At 41.8% G+C, this 27,340-nt stretch overlaps 2 protein-coding genes across 3 annotated transcripts in view; one reads left to right on the top strand and one right to left on the bottom strand.

The window, feature by feature from the left end:
- The window catches only part of METTL21C (methyltransferase 21C, AARS1 lysine), a 39,675-nt gene extending 31,010 nt beyond the window's left edge, over window positions 1–8,665 (top strand). Inside the window, exons 3-4 of the mRNA XM_056560491.1 lie at window positions 7,936–8,053; window positions 8,199–8,665. Of these exons, the coding sequence (XP_056416466.1) occupies window positions 7,936–8,053; window positions 8,199–8,590 (510 nt within the window). The 3' untranslated portion in view covers window positions 8,591–8,665. The remainder of the gene's footprint in view (window positions 1–7,935; window positions 8,054–8,198) is intronic.
- A 14,878-nt stretch (window positions 8,666–23,543) lies between these two features.
- Window positions 23,544–27,340, bottom strand: part of TPP2 (tripeptidyl peptidase 2) — a 97,338-nt gene continuing 93,541 nt past the window's right edge. For both annotated transcript variants that reach the window (XM_056555690.1, XM_056555691.1), the window contains one exon: window positions 23,544–26,070. In XM_056555690.1, coding sequence (XP_056411665.1) covers window positions 25,981–26,070 — 90 coding nt within the window. In that variant the 3' untranslated portion in view covers window positions 23,544–25,980. The remainder of the gene's footprint in view (window positions 26,071–27,340) is intronic.

Here is a 27,340-nt window from a genome sequence, read left to right as displayed (position 1 = left end):
TGATGCTTTATTCCGTTTTGCCATAGATTTTTGGGTAAAATGACTGATGCCATTACAAAGTAGAATTGGTGATGCAAAAAATAAGCCATCATATGGATTTTTAGGTGCAAAATTGAAAGAGTTATGATTTTTTAAAGGTAAGGAGGAAAAAACAAAAATGCAAAAACGCAAAAAACCCGGATCCTTAAGGGGTTAATACTGTGCTTACAGGTATTAAAGGAGAACTTCAACAAAAAAATTTTTATTTGCCATTATCCCCGGGCTGCCAGAACTATAATTATACACCTTAATTTACCTTCCACCGATCCCCCGGTGTTGTTGATATCACTCTCCCATTCTCAAGACCTGGTCTTCTTCCTGCTTTTGGTGCCCAACAAATCAAACCACCCTTAGTTAGTCAGTGGCCACAGAGATGTCCTGTCTTGGCTGGTCAGTGTGATGCTGGTCAGTGGGCCCGGGCACCAGGATGAAGGCCAGGCCTGGGCCTGTTACATCACACTGCCACTTTCCAGATGTTAGCAAACCTCTTTTCTTAATCTAAGTGCTTATTAATTTAGGTCTATACTGCTCTACAAAAATGTATTGAAAAAAATGCAGTTATGGTCGACAAATTTGGGAAATCCAATGTCGGCAGCTATTAGTGACAAGTACAATAAATACATTTTAAGTTCTGGGTGATGGATCTAAGGGATAAGTGTAAGAAAATAATGTTAATAATGCACAAGCGGCACAGACACATCATGCTGAGCAAAAGTGTCGAAGATTTTGAACACTTGGTGCTAAAACATTAATCATGAAAGGCACAATAAGTGGCTCTTTTATCATTTCACACCATGCTAGGCAAACGATTATGGAATCTATACATTAACATTGCTCAACTGAAGGGCAAACTAATGTAGATGAAGCTGTGTGCACCATTTGTACCTTAGAACCTAAAGGATAATATAAAACATTTTCATTTGCATACTTTGGGCAATTCACCTAATTACTAAGTTTCTTCTTTTCTAACAAGGCTAATTGACTTCTGTCCTAATTACAGATCCTTATTCTGGCTTAATTGCCTAATGTTTTAATTGCTTTCATACATATAGGGCAGACAGTGAAAAAATATGCCTAAAATAGGTTTGGGAGATTCACAGTTCATTTGTTTTGTCGTTATTCATCTGGTAAACTATTTTAAATATCACAAAGTAAAATCATCTAAAATAAAATTTCAAGAATGACCCATTTTACATGGACAAAAGAAAGTACAGTATGTCAAGTGTAAGAGCTCATGCACACAGCCATAGAGGGGCTTCATTTTTTGCTTAGCTTTAAAGAGGTACTTTAATGGAAAACAAATGTTTTTAAATTAACTGGTACCAGATAGTTAAACAGATTTGTACATTACTTATATTTAAAAATCTTAATGCTTCCAGTACTTATCAGCTGCTGTATGCTTCAGAGGAAGTTGTGTAGTTCTTTCCAGTCTGACCACAGTGCTCTCTGCTGACACCTCTGTCTGTGTCATGAACTGTCCAGAGCAGGAGAGGTTTTCCATGGGGATTTGCTGTAACTCTGGACAGTTCCTGACATGTACAGAGGTGTCAGCAGAGAGCACTGTAGTCAGACTGGAAAGAACTACACAACTTCAAGATTTTTATAAAGAAATAATTTACAAATCTGTTTAACTTTCTGGCACCAGTCAATTTTACCCCTTAACCACCATAGATGTGTATACATGTGCTGTTAAGCAGGTACGGCACGGGCTCCCGCGGGGGGTGGGGCGATCCACTTCTTAGGTAGCCGGAGGGCTTACCTCTCCTCATGTGTTGGCTGCTGCACTGTGAATGATAAAGCCTGGCAAGACCAAGCTTTATCAATCGAGCGCAGAGCACACAGATCCATGTGGTTATATGGAACCACATTGATCTGTATAAGGAATCAAATTATTCCTCCTAAAAGTCCCCTAAGGGAACTAAAAGTGTAAAAAAAAGTTTTAAAAAAGTTTACAAACACACACAGTAACCCTTTCCTTATAAAAGTTTAAATCACCTCCTTTTCTCGAATTCCATATAAAAAATATATAAACATAATAAAAATAAACATATGTGGTATCGCCGCCTGCGTAAATCTCCAAACTATAAAAATATAAGGTTAATGAAACCGCACTGTCAATGGCGTACACGTAAAAAAAATACCAAAATCCTAAATTTTGTATTTTTGGTCACTTTGTATACCCTAAAAAAAATGTATACAACCCGATCAAAAAGTCCCATCAAAACAACCAATGAAAACTTCAGATCATAGCGAAAAAAATGAGCCCTCACACATTCCCGTATACGGAAAAATAAAAAAAGTTATAGGGGTCAGAAGAGGAAAATTTTAATACTAATTTTCTTGCATAAAGTTAAAAAATTTTAACAGAAGTAAAAAAAAAAAAAATCAAACCTATATAAGTAGGGTATCATTTTTGTATGTACATACAGAACAAAGATAAGGTGTCATTACCGTAGTAATGGAAGCCCCCGAAAGTTACAAAATGCTGTTTTTTTTATTTTTTCATTTTAGCCCCACAAATATTTTTTTTTCTGGTTTCTCCGTAGATTTTGTGGTAAAATGATTGAAGTAATTTCAAAGTTAAATTGGTGGCACAAAAAACAATATATGGGTCTGTAGGTGGAAAATTAAAAGCGTTGGTGAGGAGGAAAAAATGAAAGTGCAAAAATGAAAAAACCTGTGGTCCGTAAGGGGTTAAAAACATTTGTTTTTCACTGGAGTTTCCCTTTTATAGGGATTCCAAGACCATGAGCCCTTTACTGTACCCATCTGACGTCATATAAATTCAAGAGAAAAGAAATTGTGGTATACTAGTTGCCCACTTGCTCTCTACTACGGACATTACTACTATACTCCTTACTGTACAAGAGGAGGAAGTCCTTCTAGAAAACTACTGTGTCCCAGTTGGCAGGACATTATTAGCCATCCAGAACTGTTATCATGTATCCAGTACACCTGGAAATGATGCAAGTCTCCCATTATTTATAAATATGAAACAATTATGAACAAGCCTACAGGACACAGGTAAATACTATCTAGGAGCACTTTGCTTACTCTCCATATACCGTATTTTTCGCCCTATAGGACGCATCGGCGTATAAGACGCACCCTATTTTTAGGTGCAAAATCAAAAAAATTTAAGATTTTGAACCCAATAGTGGTCTTCAACCTGTGGACCTCCAGATGTTGCAAAACTACAACTCCCAGCATGCTGTCCTGTCGTCGTGTCCCCGTCGCTCCGGAACGTCTCTGCTGCCGGCCGGGTATCCTCGCTTTCCGTCGCCGTCATCACGTCGTTACGCACGCCGACGCACGCCGACGCACGTACGCGATGACGTGATGACGAGAAAGGAGAGCATCGGCCATACAGGGGATCCCTGAACAGAGAAGACACCGAGGAGGCAGGTAAGGTCCCTCCCGGTGTCCTATAAGCACTAACCCGGCTATTCAGTCGGGCTGTTCGGGACCGCAGCGGTGAAATCGCGGCGGTCCCGAACAGCCCGACTGAACAGCCGGGTTACTGTCACTTTCCCTTCAGACGCGGCAGTCAGCTTTGATCGTCGCATCTGAAGGGTTAATACAGGGCATCACCGCGATCGGTGATGTCCTGTATTAGCCGCAGGGACCGCCGCGATAGGGGTGTATTCGCCGTATAAGACGCACCGACTTTTTCCCCCCAGTTTTGGGGAAGAAAAAGTGCATCTTATATGGCGAAAAATACGGTAAATTGCTTCTCAGTTGGAATATTGTTATTTATACTATGCATTCACAAGGTTTAAATAGTGTTTTTTTTTGGCGGCTGAAATATACGTGTTATGTGTTTGGATAGAGTCCTTGAAAGTATTTACATGAAGAAATATAATGTGCTTATTGGTCTCACTGATCGGTAAAGAATCCTTATTTTGTAAATTGTACCCAGTGTTTTTCTATGTAAAGTAGTAGGTAATCTCAGCATCAATTTCCCCTTCCCATGTGCATAATCTTAGATTTAGCAAGGGGTATTCCAGGATTTTTTTTTATCTGACTATGCTACAGGGGCTGTAAAGTTGGTGTAGTTAAGAATATAGTGTCCATACCTTTGTTTGATGGTGGTCTCGCAATTCTTCTGTGACTTTTGCCCCAATGTTTATTTACATCATACAAAATGGATGGGTTTTCCCAGGTTGCAGTGCGGCCCGAGACATTACATCGCTAGTCAAGTGTTCAGAGGATGCCTGTCTGCTTCAGTGTGGGGAGCGGCTGCTGGGTGGGAGGGAGATCATTTTGTAAGAATTGTAGTTTTGCAACGGCTGGAGGCACCCTGGTCAGAAAACTGGTCTATTGCATGGAAAGAAAGGAGGGAGAAAAGTGACCTTACACTTACAAACAAGGAATCATGGGACATGTAGTTTGAGGGAACGAACTCCAACAGGAAATAGCACGTTCACAAAAAGATAGCCCTAGCATTATAGTAATCTGACAACATAGCCATTTAGCCCCAAGACAAGCGCGGATCCCTTCCTAAGCATGTGCATTACTGTCTGGCAGGTATGTACTAAAATCACCTTATAGTGGCTAACCCCTTTAATCCTCATCTGCCACTTCTTAGCCCAAGCCTACAATTTATCTAGATCCATTAGCAACAGTGTTAACTACTTTAGTCTGACCCTTAACAAAGGTACTTTATTTCTACAAGGTCTAAAATAAATATATTAAATAGTATAGAGCCCAATACTGACCTGTTGTACCCCACTCGTAACAGTTACCCAATCAGAGTATGTACCATTTATAACCACCCTCTTATCCCTTATCTAGTTACTTGCCCACACTTTCCCCCAGCCCAAGTATTCTTCTTTTATGTACTAACCTTTCATGTGACACAAAATCAAATGCTTTTGAGAAATCAAGATATATACAACATCCAGTGATTCCCCCTGGTCCAGTCTGGAGCTCACCTCCTCATAAAAGCTGATCAGGTTATTTAACAGGACCGTTAATAGCCATGCTGATATGGAGTCATACATTTATTTTTTATCAAGATACTCCAGTATAGCATCTCTTAGAAAACCTTCAAACAATTTACATGTAACAATGTTAAACGTATAGTCCTATAGTTTACAGACTTACTTAGTTAAAGGGGTATTTGGGCAAAAACATCTTATCCCCTATCCAAAGGATAGGAGATAAGATGTCTGATCGCAGGGGGGCCCGCATACTGGGACCCCCTGCAATCTCCCTGAAGCACCCACATTCTATGCGGGGCTGCGTCTCCAGTTTTGGAAACCACCGGGTTTCCGGGACTGGGGACGGGACGTCACGCCACGCCCCCTCCTTTCATGTTTATGGGAGGGAGAGTGATGGCCGTCATGCCCCCTCCCATTGATATGAATGGAGGGGGCATGGCGTGATGTCAAATCCTCAGTCCCGGAAACCTGGAGGTTTCCAAAACTGGAGACACAGCCCCGCATAGAATGCAGCTGCTGCAGCGAGATCGATGGGGGGTCCCAGCCGTGGTCCCCTCGCGGTCAGACATCTTATCTCCTATCCTTTGGATAAGATGTTTTTGCCCGGAATACCCCTTTAATATTTGCACATGTTTAATATGCACCAGTCCTGAGGAACTAACCTTGTCACTATAGAGTTCACAAATTTTAGAAATAAGGGTATGTCTATGACCTAACTGAACTTCCTTACAATATAGAGGTGAATGCCATCTGGACCTGGTAGACTGTTTATTTTGATGTTTTAGGGTAGGGTCACATGACACGTAATTATGCTATTATGCTGTGCATTTTGCATATGTGTTTTTTCACAGAATACAAATCTGCATAGCAAAGAAATGCACAAAAACACAAACAAAGCAGAAATCCGTCAAAGAGAATATTGCACGGTTAAAAGCAAACAACATACCCTCTTAGGTTCACTTACCTACAGTTCAACCTAAGAGGGTATAAACATATTCTTATATTTTGTCCCTATTTTATTATAATGACATTACCTTAAAGAGCAAGATGAATGTAAACACCTTACATAAGCACAAAGGATGGATAACAAATTGTTAGAAGGTCTCATATTGTGGCCATGCATACAAGGTTGTATAATACAGTATAAACATTAAACATGCAGGACATAAGTGCAGTAGGAAAGAAAGAAAGAGATAAACACTTTTTAAAGAGCCAACACATTTAAGTTTTAACTTTATTTTAACTTATTTTTTATTTCCTATAGCTTTTTATTGCTTATTCACTGCCTTCCTGTTTTAGTAGCTTAAATTCTTTCTTTTTGCTATTTATTTCCCACTTAACATTTTTATTCATCCATATTAGATTTCTTCTGTTCCTGACCCCTTTTTTACTTTAGGGTATGTACCTCTCACAGGGAAAAATGTAAAGAGCATTTTCCTATTGTTGAAATACATTTTTCATATGAAACATATTTTTTTTTCTTTTGACTTTTGTCTATATTATAAAATAATCCTGAAGTCTTACTATTTTTATTCTGTTAACTAGGCTGAACTAGCCCCTCGTGACATCACGGCCACGCCTCCTCAATGCAAGTCTATGGGAGGGGGGGTGACGGCCGTAGGACACCATTTACAGGAAAAGCAAAAAGGGTTGAGGCCAGTCTATTGTGTTTATGTCCATGTCAGTGTTGTTAAAAACAGCTCAGACAAGATGGCGTCTGCCATAGTATTGTACTAAAAATGCAGGGATTTTCAACTTTTGCACTTTTTTTTTCCTTCTTACCTTCTAATATTCATAACACTTCTAATTTTTCATCCACAGACCCATTTGAGGGCTTGTTTTTTGCGCCACCAAAGTACTTTGTAATGACATCAGTCATTTCACCACAAAATCTATAGCAAAACAAAAAAAAATTAGTTGTGGGGCAAAATAAAAAAAAATCTACATTTTGAGACTTTTAGGGAATATTATTGCTTTGCAGTGCACTTTTTGGTAAAAATGACACAACATCCTTATTCTGTAGGTTCACAAGATTACAACGATACCCAATTTATTAGGTTTAATTTTATTTTACTACTTTAAAAAAAATTATAACTTATTGTACGAAAATTTGAATGTGTAAAATTTTCATCTTCTGACCCCTATAACTTTTTTATTTTTCCATATATGGTGGTGTGAGGGCAAATTTTTTGCACCATAATCTGTAGTTTTTATCACTTTTTATACATTTTTTATGGTATATGAAGTGATCAAATATACGCAATTCTGAACTTTGGAATTTTATTTTACATTTACGCCTTATACAGCATTATATTTTAATAGTACAGACATTTTGAACACGCAGTTTATTTTTGTTTACATCATTTTATTTATAAAATGATTAAAACTTTTTTTCAACCTTTTTTCAATTTCTTAGTTCCCATAGCGGACTATTACATGCAATCTTTAGATTGCATACCCTGATCAATGCTCTGCCATAGCATGGCCTTGATCACTGTTACCAGTGCTCCATTGCTCCTGGCTGTCATGGCTTCCTGGAGCATGGGAGCTTCAATCGGATGATGAGGAGGCAGATAACGTCCCTCCCTTCGTCCCTCCCTTCGTCCCCTCCGCTGATTGGGACACCGCAGTTTCACCAGCTCCACTGAGCAGCCAGGAACATTTAATTTTTTTATGTCAGACGCCACAATCAACTGAGCACTTTCACTGCTGAAAATGATTGACTGTAACACGTCCACCACAGACAATAATGATAAATTCCCCCCAAAATGTCGGTTGGGCCTGGAAGACAGTAGACAAAAGTGAACTATAGGATATTAGAATATCATTAAAGATTTTGTACTTTCTAGAATAGTAAGATAGTATTTCATAATGATGTAGTAATATAACAATTTTTATTTAGATAAATAAATAAATAAAAAATAACATTTCAAAATTGTTTCACTCATTTCAGGCAAAAGCATTATGTTACTTCCTTGAAGAAAAGAAAGATGGATTTAATTTAAAGGACAAGAAAATTCTGGAAATCGGCTCTGGAACTGGTTTGGTATCGATTGTGGCATGTATCTTAGGTCTGTGAATGGTTTAGTATACAGTGTGCATACACTAACCGCTGACTAAATCCCAACTAATTGCTTGTCAATGGAGTGTTATTGTTTTAAGGTGCACCCAACCCATGCGCTCACAGTTCAGTATGGAAACGATTTCCTCTTTTAGGGGCTCGCGTCATTGCAACTGACCTGCCCGACCTACTGGGAAATCTGAGATTTAATTTGTCAAGAAACACAAAAGGGCGCTGCTTGCATATCCCTGAAGTGCGAGAGCTGATATGGGGACACGACCTTCAAAGAAACTTTCCAAGTACTTGCGTGTTTGATTATATTATTGCTGCCGATGTTGTCTACCATCACACCTGTCTTGATAAACTTCTGGAAACAATGAGATATTTCTGCCAGCCTGGTACTCAGTTAATATGGGCAAACAAGTTCAGATTCAACACTGACTTTCATTTCCAATCAGATTTTATTGGCTCATTTGAAACAGAAGTGCTAGCAGAGTACCCCGAGTTAGAGGTGAAAATCTTTAAAGCAACACACAAAGTAGATTAAATGCTTCTTCTACTGTACATTCATTCACTAAGAAAACATACAAACAAAGCAAGATATATATATATATATATATATATATATATATATATATAAAATGATGATTTAGCATTTTGCATCACTGGACTAATACGGCTACTCCTAACTACTATATATATATATATATATATATATATATATATATATATATTTATATTTAGGCCACTTTCACACAGCACTATATTTGGTCAAGAGTTTGCATCAGGAATGTTTTAAATAAAAAGCAGTAAGGGGTACAAAACATGGAAGACATACAAAATCATACAAATAGTCCCGCTTCTGGTTTTGGCTCAAAAATATAAAAACAAAAACAGCCAAAATACTGGATAGGTTTGGTATGGGGATTTGCTCCTACTCTGGACAGTTCCTAAAATGGACAGAGGTGCCAGCAGAGAGCACTGTGGTCAGACAGAAAAGAAATTCAAAAAGAAAATAAAAGAGCATACAGCAGCTGATAGTACTGGAAGGGTTAAGATTTTTATATAGAAGTAATTTACATATCTGTTTAACTTTCTGGCACCAGTTGATTGAAAAAAAAAATGTTACCGCTTTAAAAATTTTGATGGAAAATTCTACAACTGTGAGGCAGACTTTACTAGTCTCCACACATTTTCCCACATTGGGATAACTTATATTATGGGAATTCCCGTATTGTATTATGGTGAAATCCTGTGGCCAATGATAAGTGTATCTACAGTTTAAATGCACAGCATAGTTCTCTTGCAGCACCCCACAATTTAACATTTATTATATATTAAAGGGTACCTCTCATCAAAAAAACTTTTGATATATTATAGATTAATGTATGCAGAATAACTTTACAATTGCATGTTATTAAAAAATATGCTTCTTTCTATTTAATTTTCCACTTTGAAGAAAGGACCACTAGGGGTCTCCCTACCAGTCCTGGCAGCAAGCATTTAAGACTCATGCTGGAGTCCTAAACACTACAAGCTGCCAGCCTGCTTTGGCTGTGAACAAAGCAGGCTGGCAGCTCTGAGTGTTTAGGACTCCAGCATGAGTCAGAAATGCTTGCTGACAGGACTGATCAGGAAAAATACAATAGAAAGAAGCATATTTTTCATTAAAATGCTATTGGAAAGTTATTCAACATTCATTAATCTAAAATATATCAAAAGTTTATTTGATGAGAGGTACCCTTTAAATAGTCCTTGTTATGGTAACAGTTATATAACTGTAATTGAATGTTGTCAATATACTCTTAGCTCGCTACATACTATTACGTTGTGTTTACACCAGTGGAATATGGATGCATTTGTACAATCATAGTACGGCTGTGGGTTCCAGTCTGACCATGGGTTTGATGACCTTAACTGGATGCAAAAATGTGTGTATTACGCTATTATGAACCCTGCCTTAGGGTTCCAATACACATTGTGGCCCAGACGTGATAACCACACACCTTTTACCAGCAATTGTCATGATTTTAAGTTGTAAGTACAGGAGAAGCATGACTGCTATACACTCCATACTAAAACCACCTAGGATTTCAAATTGCCAGAAATGAGCAGAAAGACATAACACATTTGTTATACTAGATAATTGCTTTTATGGTATCTAAATATATATAAAGTTTTGCAACATTTGGAGGTCCGCAGGTTGAAGACCACTATTGGGTTCAAAATCTTAATATTTTTAGATTTTGCACCTGTATATTGGGTGCGTCTTATACGCCGGTGCGTCCTATAGGGCGAAAAATACAGTATAACTTACCCGGATCTGGAGATAGCCCCGTTAATAGCCGTCATTGCTTAGTGGAGGGCACAGAGACAGGAATGCCGGGTATTTCGGGTCCCACCTCCATTGTGCAAAGTCAGCGATTAACATAATAGCATTGGAGGCACATAATAGGTCTATCTCCAGAATCGGACCACAGATCCCGGTAGGGTACACTGTGTATTGAGTTTAGTGCAAGTGAACCAGCTGTCAGTTTTCTTTCAAGAATTCACATAGCCAAAACCAAAAACAGATCATAAAGGAAAACTGAAGCAAAGAGATGTGCACTTCTTCAGTGTTTATACCCACTTCAGTTTTTGGCTTACAAATACTGATTCAAAATTCTGACGTGAAGGAGGTTTTATTTTACCTCAGAATGCCACAGTAAGATCAGGTTTGCAAATAAAATAAAAAAAAACATGCGTTATATATGTACATGATTTGTAAAAACACAACTGTCTTAATAAGGTACTACAGCATACAGCACATAACAGAGGAAAGCCAAAACAAGGAAGGGAATTGTTTGTACACTTTCAATGCTGATTGTGTAGATGCATAGATCTGGAGAAAAGCACTGAAAAAAATGCTGCAGCTCTAAAAGGTGATAAAGAAGAATGGTCTCTATGATTATTGAAGTTGGAATCCATTAGGATCCTTCCTAGAGCTGTTGGCATGGCCAAGGTGAGCAAATGTGGACAGAAAAACCTTGATAGGGGTGGGTGACCAAGAACCCGATGGTCACCTGACAGAGCTCCAGAGTTACATTGCCAAAATGAAAGCCTCTTTTAGAAGTCATGGCCGTAAGTGTTGGCAACCCTGAAATTTCTCACAGAAAAGGATTGCAGTAACACGTTTTGCTATACACATTTATTTCTTTTGTGTGTATTGGAACTAAAGCAAAAAAGGAAGGGAAAAAAGGAAATTGGACATAATGTCACACCAAACTCCAAAATGGGCTGGACAAAATTATTGGCACCCTTAACTTAATATTTGGTTGCACACCCTTTGGAAAAAATAACTGAAATCAGTCGCTTGCTATAACTATCAATAAGCTTCTTACACCTCTCAGCCGGAATGTTGGACCACTCTTCCTTTGCAAACTGCCCCAGGTCTCTCTTATTGGAAGGGTGCATTTCCTGATCAGCAATTTTAAGATCTCTCCACAGGAGTTCAATAGGATTTAGATCTGGAGTCATTGCTGGCCACTTCAGACCTCTCCAGCGCTTTGTTGCCATCCGTTTCTGGGTGCTTTTTGACATATATTCTTGGGGTCATTGTCCTGTTGGAAGACCCAAGATCTCGGATGCAAACCCAGCTTTCTGACACTGGGCTGTACAGTGTGACCCAAAATCCGTTAGTAATCCTCATATTTCATGATGCCTTGCACACATTCAAGGGACCCAGTGCCAGAGGCAGTAAAACAACACCAGAATATCATTGAACCTCCACCATATTTCACTGTAGGTACTGTGTTCTTTTCTTTGTAGGCCTCATTCCGTTTTCAGTAAAAAGTAGAATGATGTGCTTTACCAAAAAGCTCTATCTTGGTCTCATCTGTCAACAAGACATTTTCCCATAGCGTTTCATTTCATTTAAAAGTTGACAGATAGTTTGCGCTGACACTGATGCTCCCTGAGCCTGCAGGACAGCTTGAATATCTTTGGAACTTGTTTGGGGCTGCTTATCCACTGTAACACTCACAGTAGTAGTAGTAGCAGCGCTGTTGGATGTGGATCCTCCAACCTGTGTGGCAGATGACACAGGCCGTATCGGGGAGCGGAGTCTAAGGTGCCACTGGTCTTCACCAGAGCCCGCCACAAGGCAGGATGGGCTTGCTGCAGCAGGGGACACCCAGGTCGCTACCCCCGATACAACTCGACCTTACAGGTAACTGGGCAAGATGAGGTACAGAAGGATGGGGCAAAGGCGTAGTCAGACGTAGCAGAAGGTCAGGGCAGGAGACAAAGGTGCGTAGTCAAATAACGTAGCTGAAGGGTCAAAATACACGGGCAAGGCTAACAGACAATAGGCATGCTTAAAGGGGTTGTGCACTGCCCTGCCTTTCGGAGCTCCGCTCCCAGCGTCCTGAAGTTCATTACTCTGAACGCTGTGTGCAGGCTTCCGTGTTCGCGGCCGCCCCCTCGTGACGTCACACCCGGCCCCTCAACGAAAGTCTATGGGAAGGGGGCGTGACAGAGGTCGCGCCCCCTTCCCATAGACTTTGGTTGAGGGAGCGGGCGTGACGTCACGAGGGGCCGGGCGTGACGTCACGAGGGGCGATGCGAATCCCAGCCCCGCCGGCAGCAGAGGAAAGCGGGGCAATGCACTAACTGCCAGCGCAAGTGGCCGGAGCGCCGAGTGTAACATCCACCATCTGGACTATCCTGCGTTGACACCTTTCATCAATTTTTCTCATCTATCCATGCCCAGGGAGATTTTCTACAGTGCCATGGGTTGTAAACTTCTTGATAATGTTGTGCACTGTGGACAAAGGCAAATCTAGATCTCTGGAGATGGACTTATAACTAGAGATGAGCAAAGTTACAGTAATTTGATTCGTCATAAACTTCTCGGCCCGGCAGTTGCTGACTTTAGCCTGCATAAATTATTTCAGCTTTCAGGTGCTCTGGAAAAGGTGGATACAGTCCTAGGAGAGAGTCTCGTAGGACTGTATCCACCTTTTCCAGCCTACCGGAGTACCTGAAAGCTGAACTAATTTATGCAGGCTAAAGTCAGCAAACGCCGAGCCGCCAGGTTCGTGATGAATCGAATCACTGTAACTTTGCTCATCTCTACTTGTAACCCTAAGATTGTTGATATTTTTCCAAAATTTTGGTTCTCAAGTCCTCAGACAGTGCTCTTCTCCTCTTTCTGTTGTCCATGCTTAGTGTGGCACACACAGACACACAATGCAAAGACTAAGTGAACTTCTCTCCTTTTTATCTGCTTTCAGGTGTGATTTTTATATTTCCCACACCTATTACTTGCCCCAGGTGAGTTTAAAGGAGCATCACATGCTTGAAACAATCTTATTTATTGTGAGGCACTGACTCCGCCAAAAGTGACTTCTCCTTCCTGATGACAAGCCCCAGCAGATCACAGGCAATATCCCCAGGCAGAACTAGAGATTATTGCATCCTTGTACCCAAAGAACCAGGCAACACCAGTCTTCAGGTATAAAATCAGAGCTCTTTATTGTGGAACAAGTGTCTTCTTTTATAGGAAAGACATCACAGGGGGAAGGGTCAGTAAAGAGAATACAGGTGACAGCCAGTCTGGAAGATAATCCAATAAAGTTGATTAGCTCTCCCTATACAGTGCCTTGAGTGCAAAAGGTGGAGGTGTGCAGAAGTTGGACTGTGTGCAAAAAGGAGAATCATGTGTAGAATAAGTGTATTGTACAAAAGGTGAACCGTGTGCAAAATGGGAACCATGTGCAAAAGGTGTATTGTGTAAAGGAGGTGGACAGTGTGCAAAAAGGTGTATTGTGTAAAGGAGGTGGACAGTGTGCAAAAAGGTGTATTGTGCACAGAAAGTGGACCGTGTGCAGAAAGTGTATGAAAACAGTAAATAAAAGTATTTTAACTCTGAACTTTATGTCACTGGACAACATCAACTGAGGGCTACAAATAGTGATGTCCTAAAGTCCATCCAGGTAGATAGGGTGACTCTAGGATCCGTCACATTTATCTACAATGTTGAAAGGATGCCAATAATTTTGTCCAGCCCATTTTTTGAGTTTGGTGTGACATTATGTCCAATATGCTTTTTTTCCTCCCTTTTTTTGGTTTAGCTCGAATACACACAAAGGCCGACATTTATCATTGTCTTTAGACAGTTTGTGTCTACAAATGGTGCAAAAAAGGTGAAAGCAGGGTTTCCCTTACGTCCTAACCAGCAGCACAAGTGGGGTGTTCTGCCCCTGTGAAGCTGGCAGGACGGTGGAATTTTTAATTCCGCCCAAGCAATTTAAATTAATTAGCCCCCCCATAAAAGGCCTCCTCCCCTAGGCCATCTCGCTTTTTTTCTGTCCTGTGTAAGGACAGCAGGACGGTGCAGGCTCCTTTGGAGCCTGCCTGGATGTCTCCCCTGTTTTGGGGAGATATTTTTGGGGCGCAGTACCTTTTTCAACTGCCCCCTGTTTTTTTCTCTTTATATTATCTGGGCCTCCGGCCTGGTTTATCTTAAAACTATTTGTTTTGACTATTTTATTGCTACAAGGATCCGGTGATCCCTCATAGCATTAGGGATGCCGCTGCGGGTTTTTTTCTTACCCGCCTGGCGTCCCACGTGTCTCGGCGCACGCTCGCCTCCATTACACTGTGCGAGCCGTGGACCGGAAGTACGTCATCTGACGACTTCCGGTCCCGGCCTCACTTTCTTCAGCGCTTTGCGCTGCCTTTTAAGTTTTATACTTAGGTGAAAAGTCAGGCGTGAGCCCTTTCCTAGTTAGGGAAGGGCTCAGTGGATAATTTTTATTAAAATTCCCTTCCGGGTGTTTCAGCCTATTGCAGGCTGGTCTTCTCTGAAGGGGGCGGGGCTTCCGGGCCCTTTCCCATATAAAGACAGCTGAGACCTTCATTCAGTCTCTGCTGCCATCATAGCTAGTCCTATTTACAAGCCTAGCATTAGTGGTTAGAGCTCCTATCTGCATTATAGGTATCTCTCCCTCTCTATTTGGCGTTAGGGCGATAATAATTTTGTTTATTATCCCTAACTTATTTTCTTTCTTTCCAGAGTCATGTCTACTCCTTCCTCTAGTGACCCACACTCTGGTGGTCGTAAGGCTAGCGCCAAAAAACGCCATCTAGCTTGCGCCAATTGCGGCACTCCGCTTCCGGACGCTTACGAATATAACAGGTGTCCCGGTTGCCGTCCACCCCCTAATCCAGCTGAACCTACTGTCCAGGACATGTTCATCTGGATGAAGGAGTTTATGGGAAATTCCATATCTGAAATTAAGAGTGCTCTTGTTCCCAAAAGAGCTAGAACTGAATCCACTCCTCCTTCTGTGGCGGAAGAATCCGTTATGTCGATCGATGTATTGGACCAGAGGTCATCTGTACAGTCTGAACAGCCTGTTGAGGTGAAGATGTGTCCGCCTCTTTTCCCTGCGGAAAAGACGCAGAGATTACTTAGGTCCATCCGGTCAAGGGACCAGGATGTTGACCAAGGGGAAGCCTCTGCATCCACCTCTAGAGAACCTTGGGTTTTCAAGGTGAATGATGCACGCAAAAAGATTATGAAGGCTGAGTGGAAGCACCCAGATAAACCTGCGCTTGTCACTCGTACCTTCAAATTGATGTACCCTCTCTCGGACGCGGAATCTGATTCCTGGATGCCACCTCCTAAGGTTGATATGGCAGTAAATAAACTGTCCAAGAGAGTCTTGGTTCCCGCGGATGATGGAAGCAACCTCCAGGACCCGCTTGATAGGGAGGTGGATTCCCTTCTCAGACGCACATATTCAGCAGCATCACCGTCTGCCTCTGTGGCTATTGCCTCGGGAGAAGTGTCTGACTTCGTGAAGGAGCGTGTGGAGCGCATACAGACTGAGATTGACAACAATGTCCCTAGGGAAGACATCTTGGACAGCTTCAAGACACTCCTCCTTGGTATAGACTTCCTCTGCGAGGCCTCCCAGCAACACCTTAAGCTAGCTGCCAAGTCCATGGCACTCGCTTCTGCTAGCAGACGTCCCTTGTGGTTACGCCCTTGGGTAGCGGACAACACCTCCAAGTTTAACTTGTGTGGGATGCCTTTCGAGCCTACTTGGCTATTTGGTTCTGAGCTGGATCGCATAATGGAAGGTTATGCTGACAAAAAAGGCAGGTGCCTTCCTTTTCAGGCCTTTCGGGGTAAAGGTAGAGCAAGAGGGGGGAAGTCCCAGGGCCCTCCTAGATCCCAGAGACGTCAGTCCTTTCAAAAACGTGGTGGAGGTCGCGGCCGCGGTAAAGACCGGAAGGCCGAGCTATGACTCTCCACTGACATCCACCAACGTTTTCCCTCTCCCTTCCCCTCAAGTGTTTGTTGCAGAGAATCTATCTGCCCATCCTCCTCCAGTAGGAGGACGTTTAAGTTTATTCCTTACAACCTGGATGCAAGAAATCCAGGATCCCTGGGTTCTGAAGGTTATTCAGTCGGGGTACAGGATAGAATTTACCTCCCCTCCCCCAAGGAAGTTTGTCTTAACAAAGTTACTTCCTCAGCCAAAACAGGCTGTCATAGAAACCTCAGTTCTCCAATACTTGGGAAAGCAAGCTTTGGAAGAAGTTCCCCCAGATCAAAGAGGATCTGGCGTCTACTCCCCGATATTTTTGGTTCCCAAACCAAATGGCGACTGGCGCATGATAATAGACCTGCGCTACCTAAACCGATTTATAAGGAAAAGGCGGTTCAGAATGGAAACCATTCGCTCGGTGGTCAGTATCCTGAACCCACAAGATCTCATGGTCACTATAGACTTGAAGGATGCATACCTTCATGTCCCTATATTTCCTGCCCTCAGGAAGTTCTTAAGAATCGCCGTCACCATAAAAGGTATGGTAAGGCATTTCCAATTTGCTGTTCTACCGTTCGGCATTACCTCCGCTCCCCACACCTTCACAAAGGTGGTGGCTCCAGTTGTCTCTGCTCTAAGACTAAAAGGCCTAGAGATTGTTCCTTATCTAGACGACTGGCTTTTAAAAGCCGCGACTCTAGACATTCTTCAAGCTCATCTTCAACTGACCCTGGATTTTCTTCAACACCTAGGGTGGCTCATAAATTGGGAAAAATCCGAGATCATCCCATCTACCTCAAGAAGGTTTCTGGGGTTTGTCCTAGACTCCTCTCGGATGACGCTGTCTCTCACCCCAGAAAGGAGAGAGCGCGTCATAAGAGCCGCAGAGTTTTTGTCGGTACCACGCAGAGTGCCCATCAGAACTCTAATGAAGATGTTGGGCCACATGTCAGCGTCTGCAGAAGCAGTCCCCTGGGCCCTGTGGCACCTCCGACCTCTCCAAGATCAGGTCTTGACTGCCTGGAATCGCAACCCCAGTGGGTTGGACAAAAAGTGCACCCTGTCGTCCGAAGTCCGTGCCTCTCTCAGGTGGTGGACGAACCTGACAGATGGGAAGTCCTTGATTCAACCTCTGTGGATCACTCTGACCACAGACGCCTCCCTTCTAGGGTGGGGAGCCCATCTGGACGACCATCCGGTTCAGGGTACCTGGACCCCTCAGGAAAGGTTACTCTCATCCAACATGAGAGAACTGAGAGCAGTTCGTCTTGCGCTCCTCCACTTTGCTCCCCATATCTTAGGGAAAGCAATAAGAGTCCGGTCAGACAACACCACTGTAGTGGCTTATATCAACAGACAGGGTGGCACAAAGTCCCAAGTGCTCCTCAGGGAGACCGGACTTATTCTATCATGGGCAGAGCTCAACCTATCCCACCTTGTTGCAGTCCACATCAAGGGGGATCTCAACGTAGTGGCAGATCGTCTAAGTCGCGGGCTTGCAGTCCAGGGAGAATGGTCTCTCAACGAGAAGATCTTCAGGAGGATAACCCTGAAGTGGGGTACACCAGAAATAGACCTCATGGCAACCCGGCTGAATGCCAAAGTGAGCAAGTTTTGTTCCCTTTACAAGGAGGACAATCCGGTGGCGATAGACGCTCTGTCCATCGCATGGAGGTTCAGGCTGGCCTACATATTCCCTCCACTTTCCATGATACCCAGGGTATTGATGAAAGTCAGGCAAGACCAGACCTCAGTGATTGCCATCATCCCATTCTGACCGAAGAGGTCCTGGTTCACCCAACTCATGAGGATGAGTCAGGGGTGTTATTGGAGGCTTCCCCACGTGCAGAACCTTGTGTCTCACAACACAGGCTCCTGCCTAGATCTGAGGAGACTCAATCTGACAGCCTGGAGATTGACAGGACCCTACTAAGGAGTGGGCTTCCTGCGGAGGTCTTGAGAACTATTGCACACTCGAGAGCAGAGTCTACAAACAAGGTTTACTCCAGGATAAAGAAGATTTTCCTTCAATGGTGTGCAACGAAAGAGGTAGTTACCTCAGATCCTCCTCTTTCTGCAATACTGCGTTTTCTCCAGGATGGCCTTGACAAGGGTCTTAGCCCATCCACCTTAAAGGTTCAGGTCGCAGCACTCTCTGCCTTCCTAGGCAGGTCTCTATCACAAGAATCCCTGGTTAGAAGATTCCTCAAAGGGGCTGAAAGACTTAAACCTACAGTTCTCAGACCTATTCCCAGTTGGGATTTAACCACTGTTCTCAGGGGGTTATGCGCTCCCCCCTTTGAACCTCTGGAAGAAGTAGACTTTAGGTATTTATCCCTTAAAGTCACTTTTTTATTGGCCATAACCTCAGCCAAGAGAGTGGGTGAGCTTCAGGCCCTTTCGGCTTTCGAGCCTTACACTGTTTTTCTACAGGACAGAGTCCTGTTGAGGTTTTTACCTACCTTCCTTCCTAAGGTTCCGACTTTCTCCAATACCAACCAGGTCATTTCTCTTCCAGTTCTACTGCCTAATCCATCCTCTCCTGAAGAAGCGGTTGACCACACTCTGGACATCTCTAGAGCTCTCAGAGTCTATATCTCAAGAACTGGAGAATTCAGGAAGTCGGAACACCTCCTTGTCTCTTTTTCTGGAAAGAACAAGGGCTTGAAAGCCTCTAAACCTACCCTGAGTAGGTGGATTAAGGAGGCAATCCGAGAGACCTTCATAGTCCAGGAGCTAACTCCTCCTGCCTTTGTCACTGCCCATTCCACTAGGGCAGTCTCTACTTCCTTTGCTGAGAAAAGGTCTGTTCCTCTGGAACAGATTTGTGCTGCTGCTTCTTGGAGCACCCACAATACTTTTTTGAGTCATTACAGGGTTAATGCCAAACGATCGGAAGAGTTGGCCTTTGGGCAGTCAATCCTAAGTGCCACTCTGCCGTAGTCCCTCCCTATTTGTGTTGTTACTCGCTAAGTCCCCACTTGTGCTGCTGGTTAGGACGTAAGGGAAGCGTTAATTTTTAACGTAAATTTGTTTTCCCTTAGTCCTAACAGCAGCACACAAATTTCCCGCCCTAAACTTTTTTGTTACTTGTTATTAAGCGAGATGGCCTAGGGGAGGAGGCCTTTTATGGGGGGGCTAATTAATTTAAATTGCTTGGGCGGAATTAAAAATTCCACCGTCCTGCCAGCTTCACAGGGGCAGAACACCCCACTTGTGCTGCTGTTAGGACTAAGGGAAAACAAATTTACGTTAAAAATTAACGCTTATGTACACCTTTTTTGCTCCTTTTGGTTTACATATTTCTGCTGATTTTGAGTTGCAATCCACTGATTTTGGTAATACACATGATATGGAAAGGTTTTATGAACTGCGCCTATTTGATAAAAGGCGCAAAGCCACTGAAAATTCTCTAAAACTACACCAGCCCAGACTTAGCTTAGCTTTTTGGTGTATGTGAAGAGAGAAATTTCAGAAAATGTGACCTGCACAAAATTTATCAAATGCTCTGTGACCATTTAATAAATTTGGTGCTCCTACACATTACCAGCACACAAAACAAGGTGTAGAGAAATGCTTCACTTACACCTACAATGATAAATGCCGGCCAAAGAAAATAAAAATGTGTATAGTAAAACGTGTTACTGCAATCCATTTCTGTGAGAAATACCTCCTTTTCTTGAAAAATCTCAGGGATGCCAACATTTACGGCCATGACTGTACATCTCTGGAAAGCTCACCCAAACAGGGCTTTATAGTAGAGTAGCCAGACATAAGTCACTCTCCATTTTCTGATAAAAGAAAAAAAGGTACATACAGCGCTCAGCACCTGGCCAACACTATCCGTCCCGTGAACCATTGTGGTGACAGTTTCATGCTGTGGGGATGGATTTTTCAGCTGCCATAACTGCAGGAGATATTTTAGGAGTAAAAGATATATATATATATATATATATATATATATATATATGATAGATATGAGAGAGAAAAGTACAGAAGGAGGAAAAAAAAATGTAAACCCAAAAGTTAAAATTTTCTGGGTAATAAAAGGGTAAAACTAGTCAATTTATTTGTATATAGGCAAGCACCCCCCCAAGTTTTTATCTTTATCTTCATTCAAACAGTATACAGGTACTAGAGGTCATAACTGCTGGATTCTCTGGGGTTCAATAGATACCTCTTTTTTTAAATATATTTTTATTAAACAGATTTTGTAAAACACTCTCTCACTCGGCTAGTATAAGCACAAGGCCAAATCAGTCATGGGCTAGTCCCACTGTAACCATTGCAGGTCATGAGCAGCATCTCTGAAAACTTATGGTAACTAAGTCCCGAGAAGGAGAAAACTAGCGAATCGGAAAACCAGTAAAGTCTCACCATCAGTCATATCAACACCCCCCACCCCCCTTTCATATGGGCATAATTGATCAGAGACTTCATTTAGCATCTCTGTTTCTGCTGCAAAGCTGAACTATGGCACCTTTGTCATACGGACAATTGTTTAAAATCTACTAGAAGATAAATTAACAAGGTAACAGCACACATTTAAACAAAGAGCAACCATACTAAAGGTTAGAAAATAAAACCATGCCCTGGTCATTCACACCTGAGTGTAACTTCAGGTCTTTCCTTACCAATCCCACACTAATCCCCATTTATTAGCTTCAGTGGTCACATGACATCCGCTCCAGAAAGAAGACTGATGTGTCAACGGGAGCCTGACTCCCATCGGTACCTTAGTCTTCTATTTGGAGCAGGTGTTGTGACCACTAAAGCCCACAAGCTGTAAAAAAGCCATACTCAAGGCATCATGGCTCCAATATAATGCCTGTAATTTGGCATGTGACCACTGAGTGACTGACCAGGGTGCAACCCTCCTTAAAGGAGAACTCAAGCCAAAACTTACTTATCCCATATTCAAAGGATAGGGGATAAGTAGCTGATCACAGTGGGTTGTCTGACCACTGGGAGTCTGTGAGGTGCATGCATCGTCTACCGGTAGACCGCATACACTCCTTTTAATTCTAAGGGGGCGCGCCAGGGATGCCCGAGTGCTGTATTCGAGTCTCTTCAGCTCTCCCATAAAAATGAATGCAGCGCATGCAGTCTGCAGAACACACTCCTCCTCCTGTGGATAGGGGATAAGTTAGTTTTGGAAAGAGATCTCCTTTAAGCTAGTGAGACATGTACACAGAGCAAATGTATTGATATCAAGGGATATACTTGTTAAAAAGGAATGTGGTAGTAGATTAATGCTGTCTGAACTATGGGCAATTTGAAGTCTTAACAGGCTCCCCCCCCCCTACTTGACAACTAATTATTTTTATACACTTAAACGTTTTAAAACCAGAGTTGTGTTATGGAAAGGTAATAGACCGCTCCTAGTTTCGTTTAAAGAGAAAGCCTTGTCCTTTAAACTGAACCAAGAAAGCTACTACAAGATTAGTTCCTTAAAGGGGTTCTCCAGTGCTTACACATCTTTTCCCCCATCCAAAGGATAGGGGATAAGATGCATGATCGCGGGAGTCCCGTCGCTGGGGACCCCAGTGATCTTGCACGCGGCACCCCGTTTGTAATCAGTTCCCGGAGCGCATTCGCTCCGGGACTGATTACAGGCGACCACCGGGCTGGCGCCGTGTGAAGTCACGCTCAGCCCCTCAATGCAAGCCTACGGTAGGGGGCGTGACAGATATCACGCCCCCTCCCGTAGGCTTGCATTGAGGGGCGGAGCGTGACATCACACGGGGCGGAGGCATGAAGTCACACGCCGCTGGCCCGGTGGTCGTCTGTAATCAGTCCCGGAGCGAACACGCTACGGGGACAGATTACAAATGGGGTGCCGCGTGCATCCTTTGAATAGGGAAAAAGATGTGTAAGCACCGGAGAACCCCTTTAACAATTCCCCAATGTCATGCAGCCATTCATCGTAAAAAAATAAATAAAAAAAAATAGTTTTTAACAGCCTATCGGGATTTGTTTTAGGGTAAACCCCTTTAAAGAGGGAATCTAGATGTGGGGGGGGGGGATAACTAGATTCTGTTACTTTAAAATAAAGAATTTATAATAAATGGCTCTTGCACACAAGGTTTAATCTGCTAGTGAGGCTTCTTGCCAGCACTTAAAAAGCTTCAAGCCTGAGGGAACTGTTGTATATAAATAGGACAGTGCATGGCAAAGTATGTAAATAGATAAGAGACTGTTATTGTAAGGACACTTGAGCAATTCACTTGCCAGTTATCGGTTTGCATGTTCATTAGGTGATAAAGGTCAACAGTGTGACAATATTTGTAACAAGCCCAATTCATAAAATGTTTTCACAAACTTTAAAAAGGCAAGGAAAAATATCCATATATAGTATTCGTATGGTCTCCCACCATCAATTAAAATTTTCTCCAAAAATTCTAATTCATAAGAACGAATAGATAATATGATATTGTTGGTTTTGGTGGTAACTAAGCAATGACAGGTGTCAGACAGTAAGATTTCGCTGTCACATATTGCTCTGATGGGTGGATAGGAAAATCAATGCTAATTCACATTATTTTTATTTTAGTACTCACAAAGGATGAGTGCATATTATGCTAACGCATGCCAAGGATGACTATGCTCACCATGGGATAAGGGCTCATTCACACCACAGAATTTCAGGGTAGTATTAAGCTTAAAATGATGCTGTAAATTCTGTATGCAGCAGCAGTCGCCAATATAAGTCGGTGCTCTGACCACTCCAACATGCTCTCTTCTCCTTTGTTAGCTATGCATGTTAACTTCATGTACCAGAATTTCCAAGAGTAATATTGATGATAGTATCCAATAGAAAATTCTGCTGTGTGAATATGCCCCAAGGATGGGTTTCCACTTGGTAGTTATTGGAAAACCAAAATGTTGGGAAATTCCTTTAGGTATTGCACTAAAAATTACATATTCGGATACAGATTACTTAACAGCTGTTAATACATAGCAGCAGATTGTAAAAACCAGTGACAAAATCTCCAGGATTTTACATTGATGACCTATCCTTCGAATACACCATGAATGTCTAAATGGCATGGTGCCGACACCCCCTATACACAATGAGAATAGGCTATCAATGGAAACATTTCCTTAAAAAAAACAGCTTTAAAAAGGTTTTTAAGAATGTCTCTAGCTCCTGCTGGCTTTTAAGCTAGATATTTTGCAATGGGTTAGTATAGTTCCTGGCCATGTGCTGATTAGACAGACTTCACAGTCAAACCAAACCTCATTTATCTGTAAGATTAATAACTAACACCTCTTATAGAAATTCACACACAATGTAGTCACTTTAAAACCTCAACAGAATTGGGTTGGAATCACAACATACAGTTTTCATGTCAGTTTTTGTTGCATTTTAGCCAAAGCCAGGAGTGAGTTCAATTGGGACTTGATACTTACCTTTCCATTCAGACTGAAAAAGCTGCATTAAAATATAAAACTTCAGGAGTTTTGAGGATTGTGCCAATTTGCAATTACAATTCCATAAAAAAGTGGTGTTTGACATATTTGTAAAGACTGGATGTTTATTAATAAAAATGGGTGTTGTACTTTAACAAGAGTATCTGATAAATAGCGCTTGTGTGTGGCGGTCCAGCTATGGAAACCCAATGTAACCAAGAACAGGTTTGACACTGTATCCAGAGGGAGTTTGCAACCACAGTTAGTGGCACATTGGCTAGTTAGAAATACCACCTCAACAGTACCGGGCACTTCTTTTTACATGATCATTACATGATTCTTTACTTTAGGCTGTGTTTATACATTCAGGTTTTTAATTGCAATTACTGAATACAAAGGCATGTAAAAAGGAAAGATTAATGCTACTCTTTCCAAATCCATTCCTGGCTTTCTATTCAATAATTGCAATAAAAAAACTGAATGTGTGAACACACCCTTAAACTGTAAAGTTGTTTTTAATGACCAGAAGGCTTTATATCACCCATTTTGACATTGCGCAGGGGTGTCAAAAGAAGTTACTAATACCAAGTCTCACTCCTAAGATCTGATGCAATATAAGCCAGGGAAAATGACTGCATTGCGCTTCAGTCTCAAGGTCACAAGCACAGTGCTCTCTGCTGACATCTCTATCCATTTTAGGAACTGACCAGAGCAGCATATGTTTGCTATGGGGATTTTCTCCTACTCTGGACAGTTCCTAAAATGGACAGAGATGTCAGCAGAGAGCACTGTGCTCTTGGTGTCAGCAGAGAGCTCGGTGTTCCAAAAAGAAAATGTCCTCTGTAGAATTCAGCAGCTAATAAATACTGGAAGGATTAACATTTTTAATAGAAGTAATTTACAAATCTGTTTAACTTTCCGAAACCAGTAGATAAAAAAAAAAAAATTTCCACCGAAGTACCCCTTTAACTCCCCAATTGACAATTTCTGATTTCTTTAGCCAAAAACATACAGCATATACATAAAAAGCATCATTGAGGAAGCATGTAAGAAGAAAAGTGGTAGCAGCGGGTATCTCTTTAAGGGTCATAGATTGAAGCACTCCTTTTTCTCAACTGTTACAGGGTATAGTTGAAAGAGCTCCCCATGTTTAACCACAATAAGAAAGATTGTGTACATGACAGGTTGCTAAGGGCCCCTTTCCTTTGGATTTCCCTCATTGCTGTGTACACTTGTTCACTGGTGCCATAATGAAATAACTAGTTCATCTTTGTGAAAAAGAAAATACACACAAATAATGGAGACGCCATGATCATTTTATAATTCATGTAATGTAAAAAACAATCTAGATACCAGAATTTGTTACATACTGCTGTGTGCATGGTGTTTTCTGCTTTATTTTACATCATTCTGTTGATAAACATATGTATAGCTTTACAGTATACCTGAATAAAGAGCATTAAATGCCTGGCACACCATTGTTGATATACAGGTTTTGCTACTGCCTGAATAAACTTCTATAATGTCTACATGAGTTATGTCATCTTTTTTTTTATACATAGAGTAAATGCAAAAAGAAAAAAAAAAAGACTTAAAAGCAGAACTACTCAAACATGGAGGGACAATATTTCATTGAGGTGAAAAACATAATGTGACTGCCCCTTTATTATAAAATGAATCTTAAAATAAAGCCGTTCCTTTGTTGTAGATGTAAACTGCTCTGTGCTGTAACAGTTGCTTACAGTGGCTCCTTATGCTGTGCCAGTCCAAGGTTATGCTAAGTGTAAACACTGGATTCTCCTGAAATCAAATTCGGCAACAAAATGGCGGCTTCCACTCTGTTGGCAGCTGTCAGGATGTAATTATTTGGAACCAATAAATAAACTGACTTATTTGGAAGGATTAAGGCATTGATATGCTAAACATAAAATGGTAAAATGTGCCAACTGTAAAATCCTGATCTTCTGTTTAAAATACTCAACTAGGCATGCAAAAATCATACCCATCCAGATACCTCACACTGAAGCACAAGGGTGAATTGGCAGATAAGCACACAGATTAACAGATGCCTTACAATAACAAATGCCATGCATAGGAAAAAAAGAAACAAACTAAAAAAAACAAATATAAAAATCATACACAGCTCTAAATATTTCCATTTATAAGACTTCCATATAAAACCATTTTAGTTTTGGGCATGATTTTAGAAAATATTGTAATCTGGTGGATACATGACTGGGATCCAGTTCTCTGTAAAAGATGCACAATGGGTCCACCCAAGCAACTTCATCACCTGTGTAAATAGAAGACAAAAAAAACAAAAATGACATAAGCTTTAACAGAATGCGAAATATAAGCTGGACTATAAAGTATTTCTGATTTCATTATAAGGTATACATTCAGAACGGCAAAAACTGTGACAGTACGTTTCAGAGGAGACTGTACTGACCCCTTCTTTTTACAATTTGCCAGTGAATTGTATTGAGGATCTATTTATTCAATACTCTGAACATGTACGATTCATAAATATTTCCTGCTAAGCCGTGTTTTCGTCACCTACTGTTAAGCAGCCACAGGGTAAAACACATTATCTACAGCTGCCTGTGGAGTATTTCATAAACTATGGAGTGCCATTTATGACAATTCAATACAAATATAAAGTCTGCGGATGTTGCCGACTTCTCAGGCTTTCCAGCATTCAAAATAAATCTTATAACCAAGACGTATTGATGTATAGATGTTTTATACCCCCATGTAAAGTTTGGAATCCCTGCAGCAGGCGAGTATAATTCACATTCTAGTAGAAAGGTAGTTCTAAAAATACTGTAAATAGCATTTCCTTGCAGTTGATCTAGACAGATTTTAGCAAATTATCTTAAAGGGCTTATTTCACAAAAATACATTTTCCATATTGTCCTATAAAGAGTCAAACAATGTTCTTCAGAAAATAAATCTACCGTATATACTCGACTATAGGCCGACCCGAATATAAGCCGAGGCCCCTAATTTCACCCCAAAAACCCAGGAAAAGTTATTGACTCGACTATAAGCCTAGGGTTGGAAATACATCATCCCCCCCATGTCATCATCCAGACCCCCGTCATTAACACCCTCATCATCATCATCCCCCCTTCATCATCACCGCCTGTCATCATCCCCCCGTCATCATCCCACCCCCCCCTTCATCATCCCCCCCGTCATCATCCCCCCCGTCATCATCCTACACACCCCCCTTCATCATCCCACACCCCCCCCCCTCCTGTCATCATCCCCCTTTAATCATCACCGTCTGTCATCATCCCACAACCCCCCTTCATCATCACCGCCTGTCATCATACCCCTCCCATCTTCCCACAACCCCCTTCATCATCACCACCTGTCATCAGCTCATGAACGTCCCTGTGCGTCGTCATCAAGGCAACGTCAGAATTCTGGGGCCGGGCCCGAAGCGCGGAGAAGAGGACCCCCCCCCCCGGTGAAGATGGACAGCCCGGAACGACTATCCCTCCCCACCGGACGATCCCTGCAGCACAGATGGCCAGGACCAGCTCACCCTAACGTCC

Source organism: Hyla sarda, chromosome 2 (assembly GCF_029499605.1).
Source record: "Hyla sarda isolate aHylSar1 chromosome 2, aHylSar1.hap1, whole genome shotgun sequence".
Classification (NCBI taxonomy): Eukaryota; Metazoa; Chordata; class Amphibia; order Anura; family Hylidae; genus Hyla; species Hyla sarda.
This window is presented reverse-complemented; position numbering and strand designations above follow the sequence as displayed.